This window comes from Echinops telfairi, unplaced genomic scaffold, assembly GCF_000313985.2.
Source record: "Echinops telfairi isolate 266 unplaced genomic scaffold, ASM31398v2 ScPeMD7_3;HRSCAF=10, whole genome shotgun sequence".
Taxonomy (NCBI): Eukaryota; Metazoa; Chordata; class Mammalia; order Afrosoricida; family Tenrecidae; genus Echinops; species Echinops telfairi.
Genome location: NW_022103899.1, coordinates 32,365,866 through 32,393,341, shown reverse-complemented (window position 1 = coordinate 32,393,341; position 27,476 = coordinate 32,365,866). Strand labels below are relative to the sequence as shown.

Here is a 27,476-nt window from a genome sequence, read left to right as displayed (position 1 = left end):
GAAATTTATAAATTATTATTTTGTCATATCTTACACTGTCCGACATCTCCCTTCACCCACTTTTCTGTTGTCTGTCCGCCAAGGAGGAGGTTATATGTAGATCCTTGTAATCAGTTCCCCCTTTCTACCCCACCTTTCCTCTACCCTCCCAGTATTGCCATTCTCACCACTGGTCCTAAGGGGATCATCTGTGCTGGATTCCCTGTATTTCCAGTTCCTATCTGTACCAGTGCACATCCCCTGGTCTAGCCAGATTTGGGAGTTGTTGTTTTTTTTGTTTTTTTTAAAGCATTTTATTAGGGGCTCATATAACTCTTATCGCAATCCACAATTGTGTAAAGCGCATTTGTACCTCATTCTCAAAACATTTTCTCTCCATTTAAACCCCTGACATTAGGCCTTCATTTTTCCCCTCCCTCCCCGCTCCCCCCTCCCTCATGAGCCCTTGATAGTTTATAAATTGTTATTTTGTCATATCTTTTAAAAAAGAAGAGAAAATACATCCAGCATATCCGATATTTACACGACAATTCATAACAGTAGCAAAATTACCATTAAGAAATAGTAACAAAAATAATAATCTTATGGTTGGTCTTGGCATTAGGGAGATTGAGAACCTCTGGTCTAGGAGGTCTTCGTCATTCCCTCAAGGGTTAGACATTTCTTGTTGGGCCACAGCAATTGATACCAAATATGGAAAAATACCTTCTCACTGCCATCGAATCCATTCTGACTCATAGTGACCCTGCAGGACAGGGGTGGGAACTGTCCCTGTGGGGTTTTGAGACTGTCACTCTCTGCAGGACAAGGAAGCCCCATCTTTTTCCTGAGTGGTTTCAAACTGCTGACCCTGGGATTAGCAGCCCAATGCATAACTCCTACACTACTAGGACTCATATGAAAACATATCTTAAATAAGTTAAAATGATTTACTATACAGTTGATGATAGAAGTGTGTGTGTGTGTGTGTGTGTGTGTGTGTGTGTGTGTCCAGAGACAATTTACCAAATAATAATCAGGAAGTCTCAGAAGTGGTCTCGGAAAACGCTGCTGGTTTTCCCTCCTCAGTCCATGCAAAAGTTCGGATTATCTTTCTACCAGAACAAACTATGACCCAGCCCTGACTCATCCTCACTCACCATGATTACTATTTTTGAGCCTGTTGTAACAGGCACCGTGTCCATCCACAACACTGAGCTTCTTCCTCAACCTGAGCAAGCATGATGTGTTTTTCCAGGGACTGGTCCCTCCTGACAACATGTCCAGAGTTCACGAGACAGAGCCTTGCCACCTTCCCTTCTGGCTGTATTTCCTCCGACACAGATCTGTTCTTCCTTCATGCAATCCATGACCTTGTCATTATTCTTTGCCAACACCATGCATTAAAGCCGTAAACTCTTATTTTGTTGTTCTGACCTTTGTACTTAGTATCCGGCTTGCACAGGCCTACAAGGTGATTGAAGATACCGTGGCTGGGGCCATGTGCTCAAAGTGGCAGCGTAGATTTTTAACCCTTTTGCAGCAGATTGCATTTTCCCCAGTGCAGTTACATCCGTTTGGTGCCCTAACGGCTGCTTCCCTGAGCACTGACTGTGGATCCAAGTGAAATGAAATCCTGGACAACTCCCACCTTTCCTTCATGTGGCACGGCCTTGTGCCTTCGTCCTGCTGTGAGGGGTTTCTTTTCTTTCTGGTGTCGTGTAATCCAGAGGAAGGCTCTAGTCTTTGACCTTCAGCGGTGAGGGCTTCACTGTATTGATTTTCAACCAACTAGGCTGTGCTGTTTGCAGACTGCAGGTTTTTAAGGAGTCCTCCGATCCTGATGCCACTTTCTTCTTTATAAAGTCCAACTTCTGGAATTATTGAATATCAGGCAGGTATGGCATACAGATTGAATATTGGACAGGTATGGCACACAGATTGAACATTGGGCAAGTGTGGCATACAGATTGACTATCGGCCAGGTATGGCATACAGATTGAATATTGGCCAGGTATGGCATGCAGATTGAATATCGGCCACGCATGGCATGCAGATTGAATAACGGGCTGGTTTGGCATACAGATTGAATATCAGGCAGGTTTGGCATACAGATTGAATATTGGCCAGGTATGGCATGCAGATTGAATATCAGCCACGCATGGCATGCAAATTGAATATCGGCCACGCATGGCATGCAGATTGAGTATCAGGCAGGTTTGGCATACAGATTGAGTATCAGGCAGGTATGGCATACAGATTGAATATCAGCCACGTATGGCATGCAGATTGAATAGCGGCCAAGTATGGCATAGATTGAATATCGGGCAGGTATCCACACCATATTCCCTTGTTCTGCTCAAATGACTATCTCTTAGTCTATGTACAGATCACACATGTGCACAATGAAGAGTTCTGGAACTCTCATTCTTCTCAGTCTCACCCATCATTTGTTATGATCCACCCAGTTGAATGCTTTTGCATAGACTAAAAAAAAACCCAGGTAAACATCTTTGTGGTGTTCTCTACTTTGAGCTAAGATCCATCTGACATCAGCAATGATACCCTTTAATCCCCGTCTCCTAAACACATTGGATTTTTGGTAGTTCCCTGTAATGTTACAACTGGTTTTAAATTATCTTCAGCAACATCTTATTTGCATGTGATATTAATGATATTGTTCAATAATCTCCTCGTTCTATGGGGTCAGATCTCTTTGGATTGGGCACACATACGAATGTCTTCCAATCAGTTGACTGATAGCTGTCTTTTCAATTTCTTGGCCTCGACCAGGACGAACTTTCAGCGCTGCATTCATTTGTCAGAACATCTTAGTGGTGAAGTGCAGAATTAGCTGATCGTAAAGAAAAGAGATCTTAAAATACATCAGTCATATATTTTATCATTGACCCCGGAATCTTTTTTTCTCAAGGAGAGAAGCCGAGAAAAGAAAAAGGGAGGCTGGAATATTTGCACAAATGTTCTCTCTCCTTTCTAATTATGCAAACTTAAAGACGAAGAATTGGCTAGAAAGTCAAGGTTCTGTTTCTTCTGAAGTTCTCCCCATTTGGGGCACCGCTGCATGTTTATCATCGTTTCACACAGATGTTACATTTTATGAAATGTGACTCATTAGGGTGGTACTAGTATCTGTAGATGGAAAGAAATCCCTGAGGACTGGGTGATTACCTAATTCTGCCTCACTTAAAACCTGAAATATTTGAATAAAATATTTCCTGGAAAAAATAGGCAACAAGATTTTGCCACACTTAATGAATCCGAAAGATTTGCGATTTCAATCTCAGTCTTTCCTCTGGAAGGAATGGGGGTGGGGGGGCCATAGTACTGTTGTTTTGAGAGGTTTCATTTGCAGAATGTTTTTAATTTGTATCATCTTCTTGTCTGTGGCCTTGGTCCCTGTTTTTGTTCCGTTGTGCAAAAAAAAAAAAAAACGTCTGCTGGAGGACATTTAATGAGTGTCCACTCGGTACGCAGCACTGGATTGTGTGGGACTGGGAGACACAGTTTATAGTAAAACAACTAGAATGTGTAGTCCTGCCATCTTTGAAATTATAAGCCAGTTAGAAAAAGACAAGGGCAGAACCATAAGTATTTAGAACTAGATGTCGCCTGCACTTTCCATATAAGGTGCCTAATGTCACAAGTGGGAAAATGACTGGTCCAGAGTCATGTAGCTAGTGACATTTAGACCTAAGGCTTAGAACCACCTCTCCTGACTCCTCACACCCGTGGTCTTATGTGGACCACGTAACTTTATCCACGGTAATGTATGGAGGTAAAATAGCCACCAACTATTTTAATAAGCAAATGACTGAAGCACCTCAGGGGGGAAACTAGAGATGTGCGAGTGGGTTATACCACCCTCTATGGGGGGCTGCTTCTTCTCATGAACTGGGTTCCCTTCAAGGGATCATCTCTGGTAGAGGACAAAGGAAGATCTCAGTGGAATTTCTTTGGAGAGTTTTGATCCAAGCAAGAAAATAGATTTAGAGTTTTCTTACTCTTTTTGATTTTCTTCTTTTTGACATACTCCCTGTTCATGAAGTGTTAAGCCGGGACCTGCATAGACAACCTTTGAAAATATCCCTGCCCTTAGAAGGCCAACAGGATATCATGTTGAGGGCCTGAGAAGAGCGGAGCTTGTGAGTAAAAGCCACACTTCCGGCTCACATGTGGTCCGTTTCACCTGGAGAGGACAAAGGGGAGTAGTGACTTAGTGCACGATGGAGCAGTAAAGAGCATGCCTTTGCCCAAGTAGCCTCTCTTCATTTATTTCTCAGAAACCAGCTGCCATGCCCTGATGGGAGTAGGTATAGGTTCCTGAACTGCCAAACGGGTTACTGATTTTTTTACATCTTGCAATGACTTGAAGAGTAAAGTCAGCAACAGCCTCCGGAAAAGAACTGACTCTGGGAAAATTCGCACCCTTACTCAGAAGCAGTCCCCAGTACCCACAGTCACCACAGGGCTCAAATGAAAAATGTTCTCTGAGCTAGCACCGTTAGCCTGGAAATAGCAGGTGAGGAGGAGCTAAGAAATAACCACAGCAGGTCTCTGGTCCCTGTACCATGCTAAGCTGTCTCCGATCCAGCCAGCTCATGTGCAGGAAAGAGATTCCCTTTTGGTTGTTGCTTTTTAATAAGCCACGGGTACAGTTCTGGTAAAGAAAATCAGGATTACTCTCTCAACTCAGTATCCTTTAAATAATCTTAAAAAGCACAAACAACTCTTACACCCCAAGACCTAGTGGTAAAGAACTTAAAAGTATTTACCAATTTTGGGTCCAAATCCTAATCATGCCAATTTACTAGCTTAATGGTTTTTGTAAGCGCTTTCATTTTCCTGATCTTCAGTTTCTCAATCTAAAATGAGAGTACTCAGACAAATTCACTCTCCTATCATACATTCCTGGCCTTAAAGGATGATATTCAAAGCCTGTTTAGCTATGTAGTAGTGCCTTCCATCCCTATCCAGCAGCCATCCAGATGCCTGTCCACCCAGAGCGATGCATTTGGTATGTTTGATATGTTGATTGCTTGCCTTTTGACTCTCTCTATTTGAACAAATTAAGTTGTTCTTGCTTCTATTAAGCCAAAACTTTCTTGGCCAGCCTGTCAACATATTTTGCCCTCACTCTAGTGTGGGAAACAGAACTAAGAAGAGATTTTATGTGGATAAACTATCAACATTCATACGTTAAGGAGTCTGGGAGGTTGGGGCTCCTATGGGGGAACCGTCATGATCATGGGTTGGAGCTACGTCCCACTCACATTCTCCTAAGTAAAAGTTATTCCCCACAATGTCTGCTCATAATACTGACAATTTTAAGGTGCTACTTGCAAGCACATGGCTGCTACTATATATGCTTGAAGGTCAACTGTGTGAAGGTTATCTGCCTAAAGGGTGACTGTCATCAAAAGCAATCAGACCCTATTGTCCGTCTCACCATAACTAGGGCCCACTGCCTTCTGATAAGTATCATAGATTATTCTCCTGGAGAAGAGTTCAAAGACACCTAAGGTCAAACCAGCTCTGAGACAACAAAAGTTAGGCTGCCATCTTGACTCTAGAGCTTCCCATCTTGTTACTTATGTGCCTTCCTGTCCCATGTATGCCTCTAGAGCCTTCCTGTCCTCTAGCGTGTACACCCCTAGCTCATCCTCCTCCTGTTACATGTATGCCTCTAATACAACCCCTTCATGTAATCACATATGTGTTTACCATGTCTTGCATGCCTGAGATTATATAAACTCGTGATAGAATACGGTACTCCTTCATTCAAGTTCGGTCATCATGGAAGAGATGAGTCCTTGCCTGCTGGTCTCATGCCTCTTTAGCTTACCCTTCAATTACACAACCGCCCCCTTGGGCCTATTCGGTTGTGGAGACGGGTTCCGCACACTGGAGAATTAGAACCACAGAATAAAGGTAGCACTTTTTCCTCATGTCTTCAATGGTCGGAAGACAATCATCAAACTCCTGGAGTCTTCCTTTCCTACTGGTTCCTTCAGCCATGCCAACAAGGCCACCACTTCAAGTCCCCTTACCCTCCCACCTCTCTTCTTTGTCCGTATTTCAGAGCTCAGGAAGCTGCTTGTCATGCAGATTGACCATGACAAGACGGAGTTCTGGGATTGCCCGCTGTGCTAGCGTATCATACAAGAACTGAGTGTGCATCATGGGTGTCTCTGAGCAGCAATCCTTTTTCTGCCATCCAAATTGTTTGGTTACCATCAATGAGTGACTCTTTCCATATGTGCTCTAGTTTATCTTTCGCTGCTACATTTCATTGTACACGTTATCCCATACTCCCTCCTATCTCCTCTTATGGGGGAAATGGTAAAAAATATTTTCAAGTATAACGTTGTGTGAATGAGAAGTTCTAGAATCATTGACCTCCTTTTCCTCCACTTTTGTTGTTGTTGCTGTTGTTGTTGCTGCTGCTGTACTGAAGAAGCATTACTGCTGTCACCAACACAAGTTTCCTTTCGATCCTTGTCACCAAATGCACTTATTACCTTTTGGTTTTGCAAAGTGCCTGCAACTTCAATATATTCTGCAATTCCCCTGACTGTTGGGCTTTCGCTTTCAAGAGCATAGCCTTCTCTATCTTTAAAAGTGTAAATACACTGATATACCTTAAAATTAAAACTAGTGGCTGCCAGCTCAGTTTTCATTCGAAATGTGATTAATCGCCAAGACATCTGTAGTGTCAAAGTATGATGAAATAGAAAGCAAGTTTTCATTCGAAATGTGATTAATCACCAAAACATCTGTAGTGTCAAAGTTTGATGGACTAGAAAGCAAAGGTACCCTAAGATAGGAGCAAATGTTCCACTGTTTGCCTTTAGTTTTATGAAGTACAGCTCTGTCTGCAGACTTTTCAGGTCAGAGCTAATATTTTAGACTCAGACAAATATAGCCATGTTTAGCCTTTTTCACTGTTTAAACCATGGGCGGTATCTATTTATGAAAAGTTTGATAATCTGCTAGGTACCTTGCTGTGAATGTTGTTTCCAAAATTAGTTCTTCACTAGACATAGCATTCCCCCAGAAGACACTAAAACAGATTTAACCTTTAACTTTGACTGTTTATATAGATGAACATCCATATCCACAATATACATTTTACAATTCAGAACTCCAGTCACATGTGCTACAGAAGTACAGTTTCAGAAATCTTATGCCATCACAGTTTTCAAATCAATACCCACATCCTCCCTGGTCAAAAAGCACTTGTAAGTGGATTAAAAATCTAAGCAAGTGGGAGAATTGTCATTTTTATGAGTTGCAAGATTAAATATTGATAAAATGGCAATATTCACAAGCTAGTCTATAGATTAAATGTAATCCCTATCAGAATCTTAAGTGACTTCTTGATGGAAATTGACAAGCAGATTTTAAAGTCCTATGGCATTTCAAGGGACCCAAAATAGCTAAAACAATGCCAAAAAGTAAAAACAAGGTAAGAGAACTCTCCTGCCCCATCTCAAAACTTACTACAAAACAGCAGTGCTGGCACAAGGGTAGACCTAGCAATCCATGGAAAGTAATAGTCCAGAAATGCACCCACACAAAAGGGGCTTCCAAAAGCTCACTGGAAAATAGGATGCAAAGATAATGAAAAATTTAAATGAAAATCTTAAAGCCCCTTTACGTAGCTATCTTAGTTATCTAGTGCTACTGTAACAGAAATATCACAAGTGGATGGGTATAGCAAATTTATAGAAATTTGCTATCTCACAGTGTAGAAAGCTAGAAGTCCAAATTCAGAGTGCTAGCTCTACTCTACGGGAAGACTCTGTCTAGGATTTCTATCTGGGTGTGTCCTGGTTCTAGGAGGTTCCCAGCATGGGGACCCCTGATCCCAATGGCAGCTGAAGTCCCGGCTCGTCTTTCTTGGTAGTACTAGGTCCCTCTTTGCTTGCCTCTCTCTTCTTTCATCTCTCAGAAGATAAGAGATTGTGAAGTCCACATTCTAAGGATCAAGGTTTCAGCTTGGTGAAGAGTATTGCCTCCCACCCTATTCAAATGGCTGACTGATCCCATCAGACCACATCATGGGGCATCATTACATAACTGCCAGATTACATCATTAGACAACTGGCCAATTGCATGAACCACCTGCACCATATAGGGATTTAATTTCAAGTCATGTATTGCATTGGACAAATCTACTGCAAAAGCCTCCTTTAAAGTATTGAGGAGCAAAGATGTCACTTTGAGAATTAAGGTGTCCCTGACTCGACCCACGCCGTGGGAGCTCCAATGTCTTCATATGCATATGAGAGCTGGACAATGAATAAGGAAGACCACAGGAAAATTGAGGCATTTGGATTATGGCATTGATGCAGAATATTGAAAATATAGTAGATTGCCAGAGAAGCTGTCTTAGAAAAATTACAGCCAGAATGCTCCTTTGAAACAAAGGTGGTAAGACTTCATCTCTGGTACTGAGAACTTGTTATCAGGAGACACTAGCCTCTGAAAAGGCACATCAGGTTTGGCAAAGTAAACGGTCAGTAAAAAAGAGCAAAATCCTCAAGCAGATAAATCGATTCAGTGGCTACAACAATGGCTCAAACATAACTATTGTGAGGACGATACAGGACCAATCTGTGCTTTGTTCTGTTGTGCATGGGGCTGCTAGGAGTTGGAACTGACTCCAGGGCACCTTACAACAACAACAACAACAACAACAACAAGCACTTACTCTGTATCCCTAAGACCAAAACGAGTGCTGCCATTGGGTTGATTCAAATTCGGGTGTCCCAGGCTATAATCTTTCTGGGAACAAACTGCCACATCTTTCTCCTGCAGAGCAGCTTGGGGGTTTAAACCGCAGGCCCTTCCGTGGGTAGCCAACCTTTTCACCACTCTATCATGCCACCAGAGCGAGATAATCCTTTTCAGCGAAATAACGAATGACTTGGTAATTCTCTGCTCTGGCCCAGGCCTCAAAACATTACATTACTGAGGGTGGTAATTCTTTCCCATACACTAAATAAAATTGAGAGAGAAGTGTGATAAAGGACTAGACTATTTCTTTTAATCAAATGTGAATAAAAGGCCTGTTTTAAAGAGAGCAATAAAGGAAATACTGTGCTGTACAGTATTCTATTTTCTCACCGCTGTTAGACAGATATGGAGATAAACCTGACATTTAGGAGTTAGACATTAAGGTCTTCCATAGTATCTCTAAAATATCTCAACTCAGATGCCTCCCACAGTCAGGAAAATAACAATGTGTGAACTCCAAATGAGTTCAAATATTTTTAAAAATAGGAAGTTCCCAAACAAAGCATGTTGTTCAATCTCTACTTACAATATCCTTGCCCTTGTTTAGAAGGAATTCAAAACAATTGCACTCTTTTTCTGCCAGCCCTTTGCACCCCACTTCATGTTCTACTATTTTTGAGTACAACACTAATAATAATCAAAGCTACACATATTGGCCTTTCTTTTTTTTTTTTTTTAACATTTTATTAGGGGCTCATACAGCTGTTATCCCAATCCATACACACATCAATTGTGTAAAGTGCATTTGTACATCGTTTCTCAAAACATTTTCTCTCCATTTAAACCCCCGACATTAGGTCCTCATTTTTCCCCTCCCTCCCCGCTCCCCCCTCCCGCATGAGCCCTTGATAGTTTATAAATGGGTATTTTGTCATATCTTGCCCTGTCCGACGTCTCCCTTCACCCACTTTTCGGTTGTCTGTCCCCCAGGGAGGAGGTCACACACAGTTCCATGTAATCGGTTCCCTCTTTCCAACCCATTCTCCCTCTACCCTCCCTGTTTTTCCACTCACACCACTGGTCCTGTAGGGCTCATCCGTCCTGGGTTCCCTGTATTTTCAGTTCCTGTCTGTACCAGTGTCCCTCCTACATATTGGCCTTTCACCACGTACCACCAGCACTGAGACAATGGCGTTGGGGGTTCCCATGTGGCCACAGGTAATCTGAGTTAAGTGCTACCTATTCCTCTCTCCATTTTTCATGTGAGGCTGCAAAGATTTCAAGGCAGCAAGCAAGTGCTCAAGTGCACACAGCCAGGGGAGGATGTAGGACTGGACTTGGACGTCGGCAGACCAATTCCAGAATCTGTTGACCACTCTGCTAGATTGTCTGATATTTAACTTCAATCTATCTGTGAATTAGTCTAAGATTTGTAAAAGATTTAAACCTGAAAGTCTCTACTTGACCTAAGGTGAATTATTCCCCATGCTGGCACCCAGTGACCCATTTTGCACAAAGGAGGACACTCATTTCTGCATGGAGCCTCAAAACAATTGGTACATCAGTAGGCACTGACTTTCCACACAGTCATCTTCCTTCTCAGATTGTTCAAGTGGGGTATGTGGAGTAGACTTGCAGAGCAGCTCACAAATGCCTTTTATAAAAACAGAGAGATCCCAGCATCGTAAAACTGGGTATAATTTCATCTGCACTTGATCTGATTTCTTTACTTTGTTTTGTTTAGATGGTGGGAAATGTTTCTCATTCTCTCTCCTAGCTATACTGCCTTTGAAACTGAATAAAATATGTGTATGCCTAAAATTAAGGTTGCTATGATTTGGAATCAACGCAATGTCTGTGAATTGTTTTCATTTGGTTTTGTGATAAAATTAGCCAGCTATTCTGTCCAAGTTAGCTTTTGCAATGGTGACCCATTAAAGAAGTTATTGTAAAGGTTATGCTCAGGTCAGCTAACCTTCTCAAAAGTGCCTATTAATTTCCTAGATGATTGTTCCTCAAATTGTACCTCTCCATCTTAACTCTCCCTGTCTAAGAACTTTACATCTTTGGTAATCAAATGTGACAATAGTTTCCTTGCTTCCATTTTTATCCCTCCCAACCTCTCTCCCATGCTACTACTGAGCGACTTTTAAAAAAATAGAGTTTTGATCATGTCACTTGCCACTGCAGCTATTATCACCCTGTTTCCCTGAAAATAAGACAGTGTCTTATATTAATTTTTGCCCCCAAAGATGCGCTAGTTCTTATTTTCAGGGGATGTCTTATTTTTCCATGAAGAAGAATACAGTACACATTAATTGTTTTATTAAAAGAGACCTCGCACTTCCTGTCTGCTCTGGCTGTGCTGTGGCCAACAGTGAGCTGCGCGGCAGTGCCCGCTGCTACAGTCCAGAGTCCAGAGTTACGGTAGCTTCAGGGGGCCTTATTTTCTGGGAGGTCTTATTTTCAGGGGGATGCCTTATATTTCAGCAAGAGGCAAAACGAAGTAGGTCTTATTTTCTGGGGGTGTCCTTACTTTCGGAGAAACAGGGTACTTGCTCCCAGCAGACAAAGGAATAAAATCTAAGCCCTTGAGAATAACATTCAAGTCTTTATCATTCAGCCACTCCCTTTTATATTGCTTCTTCTCTAGTCAAACCAAAACACACCTATTCATTTGTCTCTCTGTTGGTGTTAATGGATATGGGAATTGCAGACACAGGAGATGCATTCTCTACTCAAGGTAGGATTATTCCAAGATGTGGAGTGGGAGGGTTCAGTCGAACCATCAATGCTCCCTCCTATGGTACCATCTCTCAACCAGCAGGAGCTGTCAGCATTCCTTTCCAACATTACTTTCTATTTAAACTCCATTCACACCCCTTTGGTGAATAAACAGGATTTATAAAACATTACTATGTCTCAACACCTTCCAAAAGGAAATCGTTCATCCAAAGGGCAGCAAAGTATTCTACTGGTGCCAAACATCTTGAACACATTCTGGGGTGGGGTATGCAATTTATGTTTGAAAGTTAGCAAGGGTGTAGGTGTGTGGAAACTGTGTCTAATTAAACGCACATACACACACACTCACAGTTGATCAGTCTGTCTTTCCTAGGAAGTCAGCCAGCCCTTCAAAAACAAAGATTTCTGACCTTATATGTTAGCTGGATCACAGATCTATGTTTTCACCAGAGTTTCTGTCCCATGTCCACTGATTCTTTTTATTCATTCCTGTCATCCAATCAAAGGCAAAATACATGTTGCTCCAGGACAGCCCTTAGATTTCACAGGAAATGCATTTACCTCTTAAGGTCTTTTCACTAGTACGTCAGAATTGAATTGATAACAGCAGGTTGGTTATAAGGAAACCCTGGAGGTTCAGGGTGGTGCTAAGCATTTTGCTACTATTGGGAAGGCTGGTGGTTTTAATTAACCAGATACACTTTAACAGAAACATCCTGGGGATCTACTTCTAAAAGGTCACAGCCCCTGAAACCTCTATGGAACATAGCTTTACTCTGAGACTGGGAGGACCATGGATGGGAATCAACTAGAGAGCAACTGCTTTGGTTTGGTTTGGTTTGGATTTTATGGGAAACTACTCAGTCAATCCACATAGACAAAGGTCAGACACTTCTCATTCTTTCCTCTGTTCACTGTAGGTTACATTCTCTACTTAAGATTTTGTAAGGTGCGTATTTTTGCAATAGCTCAGGAGAACCCATCTAGCTCAGAATCAGGGAAGGAAATTAAGCCTCTCTTCATTCACCACATGTTCTGCCAGAAGGAATCTCTGTATTTTCGCTAAGGTAGAGAAACAAAGATTTTCCCTCAATAGCGAAGTATCATTTAATATTTTAATGGCACATATTTCTAACAGAAGTCTTTCCTCTAACACATCTGGATTTTTATAAACTGTTTGTTCGTTCACTTTCTGCCAGAACTCTTGCAGTGAAATTGACTTATTCAGAAAGGAGTTTCAGCTTTCCCATCTTTTGACATCTAAATTGATCAGAAATCAATTTGTTTAATATAATAAGTAACCCTTTGTTTCAGAACTAGACATTTATTATTTGGGTATTTATACAAATATAAGCCAGGAAGATAACTTGGGTTTTCCTATCAATTGAATCCTTATAGTAAATATGTCACTGTATATTCTTTAGGATCCAAACCACTAGCTCCATGGATGGTCCCTGAACATTGCTCCATGTCAAATATTTTTCATACATTTCTAAGAGACTGAAGTGGATCTACGTGTATCCATTGCCACACGGCACGCTTGGCACTGACATAAGTAACCCCTCAAATATTTTATGATCATGTAGATCTTTAGTTGTCATTATTTCTATCATAATTATTTGCCTTTCAACAGCACGTGTGGTTCAAGACAAATACAGTAGCTTTTTTTCTCTTTTCATTCAAGATCAAGATCCTCATTCGGTCCCTGTTCCTGGACCCTTCCGTGCACTTCCAACGCGAGAAACCGATAGGACAGCTCCATGAAAAGTAACATTGTGACTTCAGCCATGAGTGACTTCAGCCTGCCTATTTAATAAATGGCAAGGTTTCCTTTAAATCTAAGATAAGAGACCTAAACTTCCGATTCCCTCTCTTTCTGTTACTGCCCGAAAAGACTTCTTACCATTGCCTAGAATCCTTCAAGTTCCATCTTTGAGTTTCTATTCAAAGGCTCTCATCACCTCTGGGGAAAAAAACAAACAAACATTCATACGTGTGTGTATGTCCACATGCTTAAACTAGGAATAAGCTTCTCCATATTTTCCTTCCATATCTTGTTGTATTATTGCTGCCCTTTCTTGTCAATCCCATCAAGAATAAACAGATACAATATCACACAATTGATGACACAGCATCATAATAAGTTTTAAGCTCTTAAATTTAAATGGCAGAAATGCACAAAATAGTAATCTTTCTTTGCAGGGCATATTGATACTTTGAGGCTGCAGATAGTACTTAAAACTTGCATGATCACACATCTAGTGTGTTTTCTCTCTCATACAGATTGTCTTTATTTGTTCAATAACTTTATTTCTTACCATGTTCAAGTCAGTGTTAGTTAGCAAGGGTTGCAAACCTCAACGGCATCCTAGCAAGAATTATACATGGGTGACTTGGGACTGGTGGGGACTGTGGCAAACAGAAGAGTGTATATATGCTGTGTGAAGAGGAACACAAGTAGGACATGCAAGCTCATTATTAACAGAGAATGTAAATTATCAAATGAAGCTGAAATTTAGAGTGCTGTTGTAAACTCTCCCGATTTTTAAGTTTTAGTGTCCGCATCAAGCCCTTGGGACACTTTTTCAGCCAAATTAAACATTACAGGCCAACAGTTTCGAACCTCTATACATCACAGGTGCTTAGTAATGGGATAGAGCAAACTAGACGGAGCCAGGAGTCCAAGATGAGCGGACTCACTGGAAAACGATAGGGTTGCCAGAAGGAATGGAAGAGAGGAACTCAGCTAAAAGTCACTGTGTGTCGATTAGAGTTTTTAAAAAGTTGGCACCACGGATAATAGTTTGTGACGAGGAGCTGTCCCGTACATTGTAGGGTACTGAGCAGTCACTCTGCACTCACCCCATTAGATCCCAGTAACTCCCTCTCTTCCAGTGGTGGCAACTGACCTTGTCTTCAGGCATTTCCCTGAGAGGGAAACTAGGTTTACAATCATTGAAGTGAAGGTTAAGGTGGAAACAGGGAATGGGAACTGGAGTCAGACTAATGTCTCCGGGGTGGTTGTTAGGGGTCTGACCAAGGTGGGAGCTCAGAAGGATGGCGACTGGGAGAGAGCACATGAGCAGAGGTGTGGAGATGCTGTCATGGAGGTCAGGGACCTCCGGAGAAATGAAAGAAACTGAAGCGTAGAAATCTAAGACGGGAATCCAGGAACAAGGCACTAGCCCAGTTCGCCCAAATCAGAGAATGAAGTAGAAATGGGCCAGGATGACTGCCAAGTGAGTCTTTGAATTAGGAACATGGTCGAATCCAAGTTGAGGCGGAAAATGGCTTACAGGAGGGACTTGAAAGGCTTAACCTGTGGGGGTTCGAGCAATGATGCTTTGGAGGCAGAGAGGCATAGAGGCATCAAGGTAGGGATGGTAGAAAGCAGGATGAGGTTCTTTAGGTAAAAGGCTTACTCACCACTCCAACTCCATCAAGGGTTTGTCGCAGCTGCAGAGAACAGTTTGGGCCTGGGTCTGCTATTAGGTAAGTCTAATATAAAATAAAGATAAATCTCTTGCTGTCAAGTCCATTCTGACTCATAGCAAAATGACTTATGCCACGCAGGCTCCTTGTAACTCTAATAAGAAACCCAATTAAGGCAGAGACCTGCCCATAGCATTCTCTTCTGGGGTACTAGTGGACCATGACCTAATTCTATTTTAGCCACTTTCCCTTATGCCCTGAGGAGAAGGTTGAAGTCGGGGCCACCGGAGAGACCTGTGACTAACATGAAATCTTGTGACTGTTTCCCTGCGAACAAGCAGGAGTCACTCACTGTTCCATGAGGGGAAAGGTCAGCTCAGAGTTCCTGTGTCCATTTAATGTACAGTTTCCTCCTTCTCTGTTGATTAGTTCAAGATGTTAAGAGTCTGCCTCTCCCAGGGGCAGCTGCACTGTGTGGCCCACAGCTGTTTTATTTTAAAACAATATTTTTTAAAGTTGGACATTTTCCCCCTTAAAACGATAGCTATCCATCCACCCTTCCGAAACTGGAAGCTCTGGCAGCACCAAATCTTTATTTTCCATGTAGGGATGTTTGGCCAGGGTTGAGCAGCCCTTATTGGCTGTAAACAAATCTGATGCTTTGAGGTTCACTCAGCCCCCATTGCCTCCCCAGTGTGACTACTTCACCCATGACAGGTCTTAGGTCTGTATTTAAATTATAAGAGAAAAATAAAATAAATGAATTATAAGAGAAAGATCAAAGTAAGTTTAATCTCCAAAAACAGAATGGGCTAAATGTCATCACAACTCAAAGATCTCTCTATTTCTTTAAAAAAAAAAAACAACAACTCTAATCTTATCAGCAGCACCTCTTCAATCTCCCCAATGGCCCTTGCAAAAGCTCCCTCATATTCAGAATCTGAGATTAAACAGGATATCCCCACAATGGCTCATTCTTCTTTGCTGGGCTGAGTCCATTTACCCCACAAGGCCAGCTTCTTCCCTAAGGAAAGGTACCTCTTTCCTTTTCAGGAATATTCTGGAATCCATGATGGTTGCTAGCTGTAGTTCCTATTCAAGGACTTCACACGAAGCAGGCACCGCCAATGTTCTGCCTTAGTGCTTAAAGACAGGCCCTCGACAGACAAGTTAGGAAACAGGTTCAGCTACTTTAACAAAGATCTCAAAGGTCCGCAGGGAAAATACTTTATTGCTTAATAATTCAGAAAGTGTTAGACCAGAGCCTGCAAGGAAGCACCGCTCCAGGAGCTCATAAGGAGCCCAGGTGTCTGCTGTCATGTGGAAATGCTTTGTTTTCTGCACCCATGTAGTCCAAGATGGCTTGTGTCTGCTCCTGCAGTCTAGCCAGTGAGCAAGTTGGGAAAGAGGTAGGGCAGGGTCTGCACTCTGCTTCACAAGGCCTCAAAGATTGATCCATCACATCTGGTCCATCCAGAAAACTGAGAAGGCTGTTGGTTATATCTTCAAAATAGAACTAGAATGGAAACGTGTTTCATCGCCTCCCTGCTCCACGCCACACTCACTCTGACTGGGATCACTGCAGTAGTACCCTCACCCTCTCCGGCCTCCCTGCTTCTAAAACCTCCCTCCCCTGGAACAGTCTATTATGTTAACGTAGCAGACAGATGGATTTTTCTATAACATAAATCAGAATTCATTTTCGTTTCTCTGTTCAAAAATCCTTCAATGGCCCCCACCAACCCCCTTAGAATAAAAGCCAAGGTTCTTCAAGGACCTACAAAGGTCTATATGATCTGACCTTCTGCAATGTTATTGAGCTTCTCCCCTACACTCTTCCCTTGTATATTATAGACATACTGGAATCTTTGCTGTTCTCGAATAACTCAGATGCACTCCTGCCCCTGGACCTCTGCACCGGCTGTTCCCTCGGTCTGGGATGCACTTCCATGAAGGGCCCCAGGGTTCATCCATTAGCTCCTTCAAGCCGTTGCAATGGTCCCCTTCTGAATGAGCTCTCCCTGACATCGTGCTGGAACTTGCAGCCACCTGCCAACACTCCCTACCCTGTCTGGCCTGTGCTTTCCTTTTTCTAGAGCATATACCTCCTCTGAATGAATTGTATAATTTTTAAATTCTCTTTGCTCTTCATGGTCTCTCTCCTCCTGCTCTGACATAAGACCCACAAGGAAAACAATCTTTGTCGAACTTAGAGAAGAGTCCTAATCAGCCAGAGTTGTGCCTGATAAATACAGGCAGTTAATAATTACTGAATGAATGAGTGAATGATCAGGATTGAGAGATGGTGGTTGCCAGCTCTGGGTCAGTCCCTAGATACCTGGTGAGATCTGAATAAGGTTTAAACATTTAATTAAATCGGAAAGCATCTGTAAGCTGCAACATACTATACAAACAAGGTATAATAATTAGACAAGAACATGTCCCCAGGGGTTATCTCTATTTGCTGAAGGATTCTGTACAGGAGTTGCTGAATTCTGTTTACATCTTTGCTTCTCTACCCCCACCCTTCACTATCACTACCACACTTATGAACATCTGTTCTAAGTCAGAGGGGTGATTTCTCCATTATATTTCCCATTGAATATTGAGCTGAGAACCATTCATCTCCTCTTGAAGAGATTGTTTCAAAGTTTCTCTGAAGTAGCCCTCACGTCTAATATACTACTATGCACGTTTGTTGAAGACTAGGTATCTCTCCAGCAGAAGCCTTGCACTTTGAAGGGCTTCTGTTCAGACCAATTGTTTATCCTCAGCGTTGACCACCAAGATTATGAGAGAGGGAGGTTGGAGTGAGGGGCTGTGTAATCATACTGGCCTAGGGATGGAAGCAAGGAGATTCCTGACTTTTGGTGTGGATAATGATTTTAAACAATTAAACACCTTTTAGGGATTTTTTTCTTTTTTGCATTTGGGGAATAAGATTCCTTCTTCTTACTGCTTCATGCTTGCAAAATGATTCAAACAGCCACCTGGACCCTTTAGCTTTCAATTTACTAATAGTTAAAAGAGTGGGACATAAGGAAAAGAGATGAGGTAACAACGACGGACGGGGAGTGGAAGAGCAGACTTGAAAGTGTTCTACTCGTTGAGGGTCAGCCACCAAGAGTGAGGAGAGCAGAGTAAGGTCCCAGGCCTTAAAGATTAGTACAGAACAAGAGAAGTCAATTCTGGCTCAGTAGACGGGGGCATGCTAAAGTAAGGATACGTGGTGTCAAGAAACGAGGAAAGATCCCAGAGATAGAACTGCCGGTCAAGGTCAGAGAGATTCTGGCAGTAGCACTGACTTAGAAGTCAGCCTGTAACGTGAGGCTTTTAAAATTACATTTGGTTTTGAATAAATTATTCACCAAGCCAATTATTTATTAAGCATGTGTTAAGCACCTGTGATACGTACATAATTGTACTAGGGCATTGTACTGAATGAAATATGCCTATCACAAATATTATGTGATCTCACTTATACAAGAAAAGAGGTAAACATATAGGAAAAAGTTTATTAGTGGCTACAAGGAGCAGAAAAGAGGTTGGCAGAGGTGGGTAGTGATTCTTTAAAATACATTGACACAGAGTAATATTGCGTAACGGATTATTATAATTTCTGCCAATGAGCTCTATATCTGTAACAGGTTGGACTGGCAAATATAGTAGTGTGACAAATATAACCACAGCAACAACAGAAAAGTAACTACTGAGATTCTTTATACACAACCCAAAACCTGATGGCATGTGTTTCCTGCGTTTGGAAGTTTAGGGTAATGGTTACATGGTATCTCCCCGTCAGTGGGCTAATAAGATGTTTAAGAGTTTCTCTTCTACCTCCTAGTTTATTATTTTGTGCCTGAAGTCTTAAAAGCTTGCAACTGGCCACCCAAGGCATGACAACTCTGTCTTCTCCTGGAGCAGCAATAGCGGAAAGCAGGGAATCGAAAAAGGAAATGGACTGTGAAACTGGCTATTTGCCTCCATGAACTCCCTCTTTTGCCAGGAGACAGAAGGACTGGATGATGCCCAGCTACCATTACCGAGCTTTTATAGAAGAATTCCAATCAAAACAGGGGAAAGGCAGAAGAGAATTCCCAATTCTCATGAACTCCAGACTTTCATGAGTCAAGGAGGCTCAATGAACCTCTGAAACTATTGTCCTAAAATAATCTTTAAACAAAAATATCCCTGAAATCATCTTAAAACCAAACAATTCTTGGACTTACTTAGTGAAAAAATGTCTCTCTTTTCAGAATGATCTCTTTAGGATTAAAGTGTCAACACCACTCAAAAAATTAAATAGGAACCTTAGAAGAGAGTGAGTTTATATTAATGGGTGACATGGGTATTTAAGAAAAGCTGCTCAATTGGAAGACTATAGTCAACATGACAGAATTGCACATGTAGAAATAGATGAATCATATGTGCTTTGTTGTATGTATTTTCAACAAGGACAACAGCATAAAATTTTAAATGTTTAAATGGATTACAGTACATATATATTTTTATATACTGAAAAATACACCCATCTTTATATATTTATATATTTACATATCTATATTTACATATACATATTTATATGAAGTTTTTACTTCCTAATTCTTTCCTCTAGTTCTTTGTTTTTCCTCCTGCTCCACTATCATGTTCACCCATCAGTTGCCTCTCAGAAATTCCTCTCAGATACATTACAATTGGTCAAAACACCACCAGGAACACTACCCCCTCCTTACCATCCCTTGCTATTACCCTGTTCCTGATGTTATTGGCTCACTGCTCCCCTCCCCACCCCTGTCCCCCAAGCCCCTCCCTCCCTTGGATACCTTAGGACCTTTTGCTGTCTCCTTGGGATTGCTTATCCTGCCTATCTTATATAGGTAGACATCAAAAAGAAGGGGGTGGGGACCATATACATAGTTCCTGGTCTAGCTACTGATCTTTGTGACTATCCCCCCAAACAGTTCAGATGAGGTGCCAAGCGCTGCCCCTGTGTCAGAAGTCTTTTTCGGGATTCCGCGGGGACTTCTTGGCTTTGCTGCCTAGGTGATCTGTTGTACTCCCCTCTTGCTTTGCCTGTCTGTTGGGAGGGCAGGCTGGCCGCACGCCCTGCACCCTGTTTCGAGGCGGAATGTCTCCCTCCAGGCTTGGTGCGCCAGAATGAGTTCTACTCTCTGCTCTCTTTCCCCCTTAGCACATTTTGCCCCACTAATTACAGAGCGCCAGGAAAGGAACAAAACTCTCTTTTGTCTACCCGATTTTGAATACTACCTACAGCAATAATTTCCCTAAAATATTGGTTTATGTTATATTAATAACATAGAATTGATGCAGTTCACATTTGCCTAGTAACATTTATTTTTTGATTGACAGACTGACATTCAAGTCTTATTAACCTTGGAAAACTGGCCTTGTGTGGTGGGGTGGGATGGAGTGGGGGAGGAAGGCCACAAAAGATACCTTTTTAAAGAAAACCCCGTCATATTGATATAATTGTGATTAAATATCTATAGCCACAAACATAGAATCAAAAAATTGTTGGGTGCTGTATCATTCAAGTAGATGCGCTTAGAAAGCTGTTGGAACTCTATGTCTAGAACTCGGGAGACCAGGCCCAGCAAAAGCAGACTGTGAAGTCATTACCAGGTAAATATTAACCTGCACTTGATTCCGTGCTCCTTAAGCAGAGGGGGAGTTTTCTTTGCATCCTTCATGAAATAATCATACTAAATAAAGACCCAGCAAATGTTTGTTAACTATTACTCTTTCTAGTCAGCCCTTCAGGCATTATGAATGGAGAAATGGCACCTATAAAGTTAATTATTACACCTTAGTAATTACTGAGCACCTTTCCAAAATGAGTTCTCACCTCAGTAAAAGTGGCCATCAGAAAGAAACAGGCTCCGTAAGACTTGGACATCTGTAATATATAAGTCCAACCAAGCTATAACAGGGGGCTTCAACGAATTCTTGGGAAACTTACATTATTTTTCAATTCCATTATTAAAATTAATTTTTATTCTGAATTAGGTGGGTGGAGGCATTACACTTCAGATCAATATTGTATTCAACAACTTAAACTACTTATTAAGTTTCCAATAGCTTGCCCTGTACCCTCTAATTTATCTTCTTCTTCCTTTTATACAGTGTGATTATGTTGTATTCACATATTATATAATTTAATTGTTCAACCATATTAAGAAGAGTTATGCAATCATGACCAATTTCAGATGATTACCTTCTCTTACTCATTATTGCTGGATACCAATTCCCCCCAATCCTCCCCTGCTGTGCCCCTTGGCATCTCTATAGATTCCCCTACACTGGATTTCATATCCAGAAAATCATACACACTGGCAGGAAGCAAACAAACAAACAATAACAGCAAAGACCAGGCAAAGCATCGAAAAACCTCAATCACAAAGAAAGAAGAAAATAATCAAAACCAAAACAACTTTAGCATGGATCAAAGGGACATCAAATGATAAGATATCACATTTTAGCCTAACTACATCTACCCTAATTGACTTTGCAGTGCTCTCTGTCTGTTAACAAAGCTGTACAGTCAGAAGAGGCTTCCTCTGTGGGAGGGACCCTGCCGATGGATGCTGGGCGTCCACTGTCATCCATTGCCTTCTGCAAACAGGGTGTTCAGAATTTAAGCTCTGACACGATCCCCTCCTTCCGGTTTGGATTACATTATTTTTAATCCTTGGAGCAGTTGATACTCAGATATTTTTTGGCAAGGCATATTAGGTAGCCTTAGCATTTTAGTGGGTTATCTGGTTGTCTGTTAACCGCGAAGTCGGCTGTTTGAAACCACCAGCCTCTCTGCAGAAGAAAGATGAGGCTTTTTTACTTCTGAAAAGATGGACAGTCTCAGGAACCCACAGGGGAGTTCTAGTCTGTCCTACAGGATCTCTATGATGGAATCAACTCAATGGCGCTGTTTATTTTTATTTTGTTTTTGTTTTTCAGTATGCTTTTACCACTTCATAAAATGAAATCCTCGTGTGCCTTGTATTTCACTGAACTTGTGTTATTTAAATTTTTTTTCTTCTTTCTTTTTAAAATCTGCTTTTATAGATTTCCTCATTCTTGACATAGCAAGATCATGGAAGATCTCGAGGAAATGTTACTTGAAGAATTTGATAACTATTCCTATGCCGTGGAATATTATCCTCCGGAGTCAGAATTGGAGGAGAAAGCCCCCCTGGGAGCTGTGCACTGGATCTCCATGGGGTTATGCTGCTTCGCATTTGTTCTGGGTGTTCCGGGAAATGCCCTTGTCATTTGGTTCACTGGGTTCAAGTGGAAGAAGACAGTTGCAACTCTCTGGTTTCTCAATCTGGCCATCGCGGATTTTATCTTTGTGCTTTTTCTGCCCCTGTACATCTCCTACATGGCCATGAATTTCCACTGGCCCTTTGGCGTTTGGCTGTGCAAAGTCAACTCCTTCATCGCTCAGTTGAACATGTTTGCCAGTGTTTTCTTCTTGACCGTCATCAGCCTGGACCGCTATGTCCACTTGGTGCATCCTGTCTTATCTCATCGACACCACACCCAGAAAAACACCCTTCGTGTTATCATATTTGTCTGGATTTTGGCTTCTCTGCTTGGTGGACCTTCCCTATACTTCCGGGACACTCTGGAGTTAAGTAACTACACTCTCTGCTATAACAATTTCCATGAGAATGAGAACGACCTCAGACTGATGAGGCACCATGCTCTCACTTGGGTGAAATTCATTGTTGGCTACCTCATCCCCTTGACAACAATGATCGTTTGCTACTCGTGTCTCATCTTCCAGGTGAAAAGGCGAAGCATCGTGGTCTCCAGTAAGCATTTCTGGACCGTTGTGGCAGTGGTCACAGCCTTTTTAATTTGTTGGACCCCGTATCACCTGTTTAGCATCTGGGAGCTCATGGTTCATCACAATAACTACTTCTCCCCTGTGTTACGGTCTGGCATCCCCCTCTCCATGAGCCTGGCATTCCTCAATAGTTGTGTGAACCCCATTCTTTATGTCCTGATGAGCAAAAAGTTTCAGGTTCGTGTCCGTGCCTCAGTGTCAGAGATACTGAAGTATACGCTGTGGGAAGTCAGCTGCTCAGGCACGGTGAGTGAGCAGCTCAGGAATTCTGAAACCAAGAACCCGTGTCTCATGGAAACGGCCCAGTGAGTTATGCTTTTTCCACAACTCAGCACAAGGCTCTTCTGGCGGGTACCCTAACACATGCTTTTGGATTAAATTCTGTTCCAAGATACAGAGTCAGCATGTTGTTGTTGCCGTGCAGTTTGGCAGTTTGTGGGCATCACATTTTTGTGAGGACATTAAAACTTAGAAAGGGTCTTTGTAGTTGTTTGGGGGTGGGGGGGTTGTGTGTGCAAATGATCTGTGTCAATATTGCCGATTAGACCATAATGGGTCAGTTGAAGCAATATCAGTTACTAACTTTTTAATCTTAATAACTTTGTAAAAGCCATAGACCTGAACATTAAAGATACGATCAACTCATTTCAAAAATGTGATATGTTTGCTTAACATCATTTTAATTTTGCATAAGCAGCCTATTAGACATATTCTTAAAATGTCATGTGTATGTCATTTCTTCATTCTATGTAATCTATGTTTATACATTTATGAATTAAAGTTAGAATTGGTTATATTCTTTTAAAGCCTCACTTCCAGTTATCTATTGATGTATAACCAACTGCCCTAAGGCCTAGTGATTTAAATCCAAAAATGTACTATTTTATCTCACAATTCTGCAGGTCAGGAATTCAAGTACTATACAGATGGGAAGCTTATCTCTCTGTTTCTCACCTGGACTGGGATGTGGTTTGGAACAGTTGGGAACTGACTGAGCAGTTCTCTTTCCTTATCTGCATCTCCTTCCCCTTTGTATTTGATGACATATCCAGCTCTGGACTTGGCAGTATTGCCAATGCATACCATTGTCAATGACTTGCTGCATTTAGATTGTCAATTTGCAAATCCATTGCATTGGAGACTCTAATAGTATTTGGACCGCTATATGAAATCATAGTACATAGATACTGTGATTGAGACACTTCAAGTTCCACTGAAAACATCTCTGCCACTGAAATTCTAGACCTGGATCCAGGAGACTTGGACTGTGGTCTTGACTCTGGGCTACTTTTCCACTGCTTTAAAATGAAGGTGGAGCCTCAGAGGCATAGTGGGGTAAGCATTGGATTGCTAACTGCTAGGTCAGTGGTTCAAGTCCACCAATCACTCCCAGGGAGAATGATGAGGCTGTCTGCTCCCATAAAGACTTACAGTCTCAGGAACCCTAAAGAACAGGTTGACTCTGTCCTCTAGGGGCACTAGGATTCCCAATTGACTCAATAGCCATGAGTTTTTGTATGGAGACTGTGTTAGTCTGGGTAGACTAGAGAAACGTGTCCATGGACACATGTGTATAAGAAAGAGATTTATATACAAGAGCAATTAAACATTGAGAAAACATTCCAACCCAGCCCAGATCAAGTCCATAAGTCCAATATTAGCTCATATTTCTGATATCAATCTATAAAGTCCTCTTCAATTCACGAAACACATGCAATGACGCCAAGTGCAGTAGATCACAGGCCAGTGGGTAGAAAGTCTTTGGATCCAGTGTCATTGGAAACATCTCAGCGCTGGCAGGGGTCTCTCTGTGGCTTCTCCAGCTTCTGAGGTCTGGTTGCATCCATGTGGCTTGCCTTCTGCAATGTCTCCCAGGGAGTAGCAGAGAGAAAAAGGTGTCTTCTGCCTACAAGGAGGAAGTACCAGATTTCCCAGAATTCTCAGAAGGCCATGCCCACAGAAGTCTCATTGGCCATCTCCAGATTGACAGTCTAGACTCCACCCCTACACTCTTAATCCTTTACTTGACACCAGATTAGGTGACTACCACAAGGACTGATGATCCTTATAGACTGAATTGTGCCCAGTGCCCCAAAAGGGTATTTTTAAATTCTAATCCCTGTGCCTGTGAATGTGACCATTTTGGGAAATAAAGTTTCTAAATATGTTACCAGTTAGATTACCATGGCATCACAATGGAATAGGGTGGATCTTAATCCTATGTGACTGGTGTCCGTATCTTTCAAAAAGAAGAAGGTCCAGAAAGGCACTAGCTTCATGAAGACAAATCTGTAGGCCAAGGATCTGTGGCTATTGCCAGAGCTAGGAGAGCAGCACAGAACATGCTCAGAAACCTCAGAAGTCAACAGTCTGGTTTCACACTCCTAGCTATCCGAGCTAGAACGCAATGAGTCATTCCATTTGTGGTGCTTTGTGACCACAGCCCTCTCAAACCGAACCAAACTCACTGCCAACTCACAGCAATAGGACAGGGTAGAACTGCTCCTGTGGGTTTCTGAGACTCTTAACCTGTTACAGAAAGAGAAATACTTGTCTTTCTTCCATGGAGTAGCTGGTAGTTTTGAAGTGCTAGACCTCATGCTTAGCAGCCCAATGTGTAACCACTATGCCACCAGGGCTTCTGTTAGAACAGGGCCTAACAAACTGATCGTTACTTAGTGGTCGAAAAAATCATGAGTACTCTGGGAGTGCCCATGGCCTACCATTCTTATGTTGCCTTTCTAAACACCAATTGTAAGCTAAAGGTAAAGAGAAATATTAGAGCACACTTCTCCAGTACCTATGCTAGTGAGAGAAATTACTTGTTTGTTGGAGACCCAGAAGGAAAAGATATAAGCTCCAACTATCTATATAAACACTTTAAATTTGGCTTCCTTTTTTTTAAGTTCCAACGGAAGAAGCTGAAGACAAAATGGATGTAACCAACAGGGACCTTATTGTTAATATTAGTATGAAGTGTCATACTAATATTAATAAGAAATCAGGAATGAGGGGAACACCTATTCAGGATCAACTTCATGCAAAGAGATGTCTAAAAGCGTCGAAGTGCCAATGAACACTCTACTTCAAGGCTCCAAAGTCCCAACTGAAGAACATTACACATTATATTTTAGATTAATATATGCCAATTTCTGATTTGACATTCCTAGTTTATGCTATTTCCCAGGTCTTAAAATATCTTTAATACTGAGGACAATTCAGAAAGCAAATTGTTTCTCAGAAAGTGAATTAGTTACAGTGTGAAGTTGAGAGACAGTAGTTGTCTTAGCGTCCTACCTTCTTTCCTTTTATCAAATGCTTTCCAGGTATCTTCCAGCGAGCCACCTACCTAGACACCACTCCTATCTTAACTATGTTTATACATCTGAAAAAGAGCTCTCCCCATTCCTCTAAAGACTAAGACAGTGTTATCCTAGTACTTCCACAAAACGATGTAGTATAAATTCTCCCACTAAAATGTAAGACACTTTCTACTTGTGAGAATTAGCTAACATCCAAATATTATTTACTTTTCAGCCACAAATTAGATTCTTATAACAAAGAGTAAAAGTGTCTGCTACAAAATAGGCTGCCAAGCATCTACCAAGGAAAGTTGCTCTGGGGTCACATAGAATCAAAAGCCATGACCACCACCACCCCAAGTGACCCCTATTCCTATGTTTAAAGGCTGGATTGAGATACAACTAAGTGTTAACAGTAATTATCTGTGGGCAACAGAATGAAAGTGTGTTTATTTTTTATATTTTCATTGCTTCATGTTCCTACAATAAACTTTTTTCTCTGAAATCAACTTGTGCTTCAGGAGTGTCCAGTTCATAAACTACAGCACAGCCAAAGCAGAATCCGTTTGTTCGTTTGTTTTCTCTTTCCTACATAGAAAATCATTCTTAATTCTCTATTGTGCACAAGACTCTATGCAAGATGCTATAGAAAATGCAAAGGTGAAAAGATGCCACCCTTCCAGAAAGAGCACATAATAGCTGGAATCATCTCAGCTTAGTTGATGCGATGGGGGTTTGAATTTCTGCTTCACCAGCTTTGAGTCATTTAATTTGCGTCAGTATCCTCCTCCAGAAAAAGACCAAACACATGAAAATTTTAGTCATTTCATGCTTCTTTGGGTGAAGATTGGTGAGTCATGGTTTGCTTTTCTATGACCTTTCTAGCCATAGATTTATACCTCCCACAAAGTGACTGGGTGGGCTATGCAAATAAAGTGCTTATAACCTACAAAGGGGGTTAGACAGCTTGCTAATAATAATGCTAATAACGCAAAGAAGGTACACCCTGTGGGGATGGGACCATGCCAATAAGGTGTGTGAACCCCTAACAAGGGGATTGTTCAGTTTTGCAGTCCAGTTAAACTTAAGGAGAGTCATTTGAAAAGAAGAGCTGGGAGTGGAACACGTCCTTTGGTCCTGTGGTCCCTGTGTTGAGACCCTCCTAAATCCAGGAGGGAGAGCGAGCGAGCACTGTGACTAGAGATGATGTGATACAGTGAGGAGCAGTGGAGGAAACCAGGGCTGGGATAGCCTGATGGGCTTCCAAATCCATAGAACAAGGTGCTTATAACCCAGTGGGAAAACTGAGTATCTCTAAGCAGGAGCCTTTCTGGTGCAGTGAGATGCCTCTGGACACTTGTCAGCATAGCTAAAGAACTTTTTTTTTT

At 41.7% G+C, this 27,476-nt stretch overlaps 1 protein-coding gene across 1 annotated transcript in view; it reads left to right on the top strand.

Annotated features, from left to right (window-relative positions):
* The window catches only part of CMKLR2 (chemerin chemokine-like receptor 2), a 46,496-nt gene extending 23,176 nt beyond the window's left edge, over nucleotides 1–23,320 (top strand). Inside the window, exon 2 of the mRNA XM_004701564.3 lies at nucleotides 22,000–23,320. Coding sequence (XP_004701621.1) covers nucleotides 22,028–23,095 — 1,068 coding nt within the window. The 5' untranslated portion in view covers nucleotides 22,000–22,027 and the 3' untranslated portion in view covers nucleotides 23,096–23,320. The remainder of the gene's footprint in view (nucleotides 1–21,999) is intronic.
* Nucleotides 23,321–27,476: the final 4,156 nt, after the last annotated feature.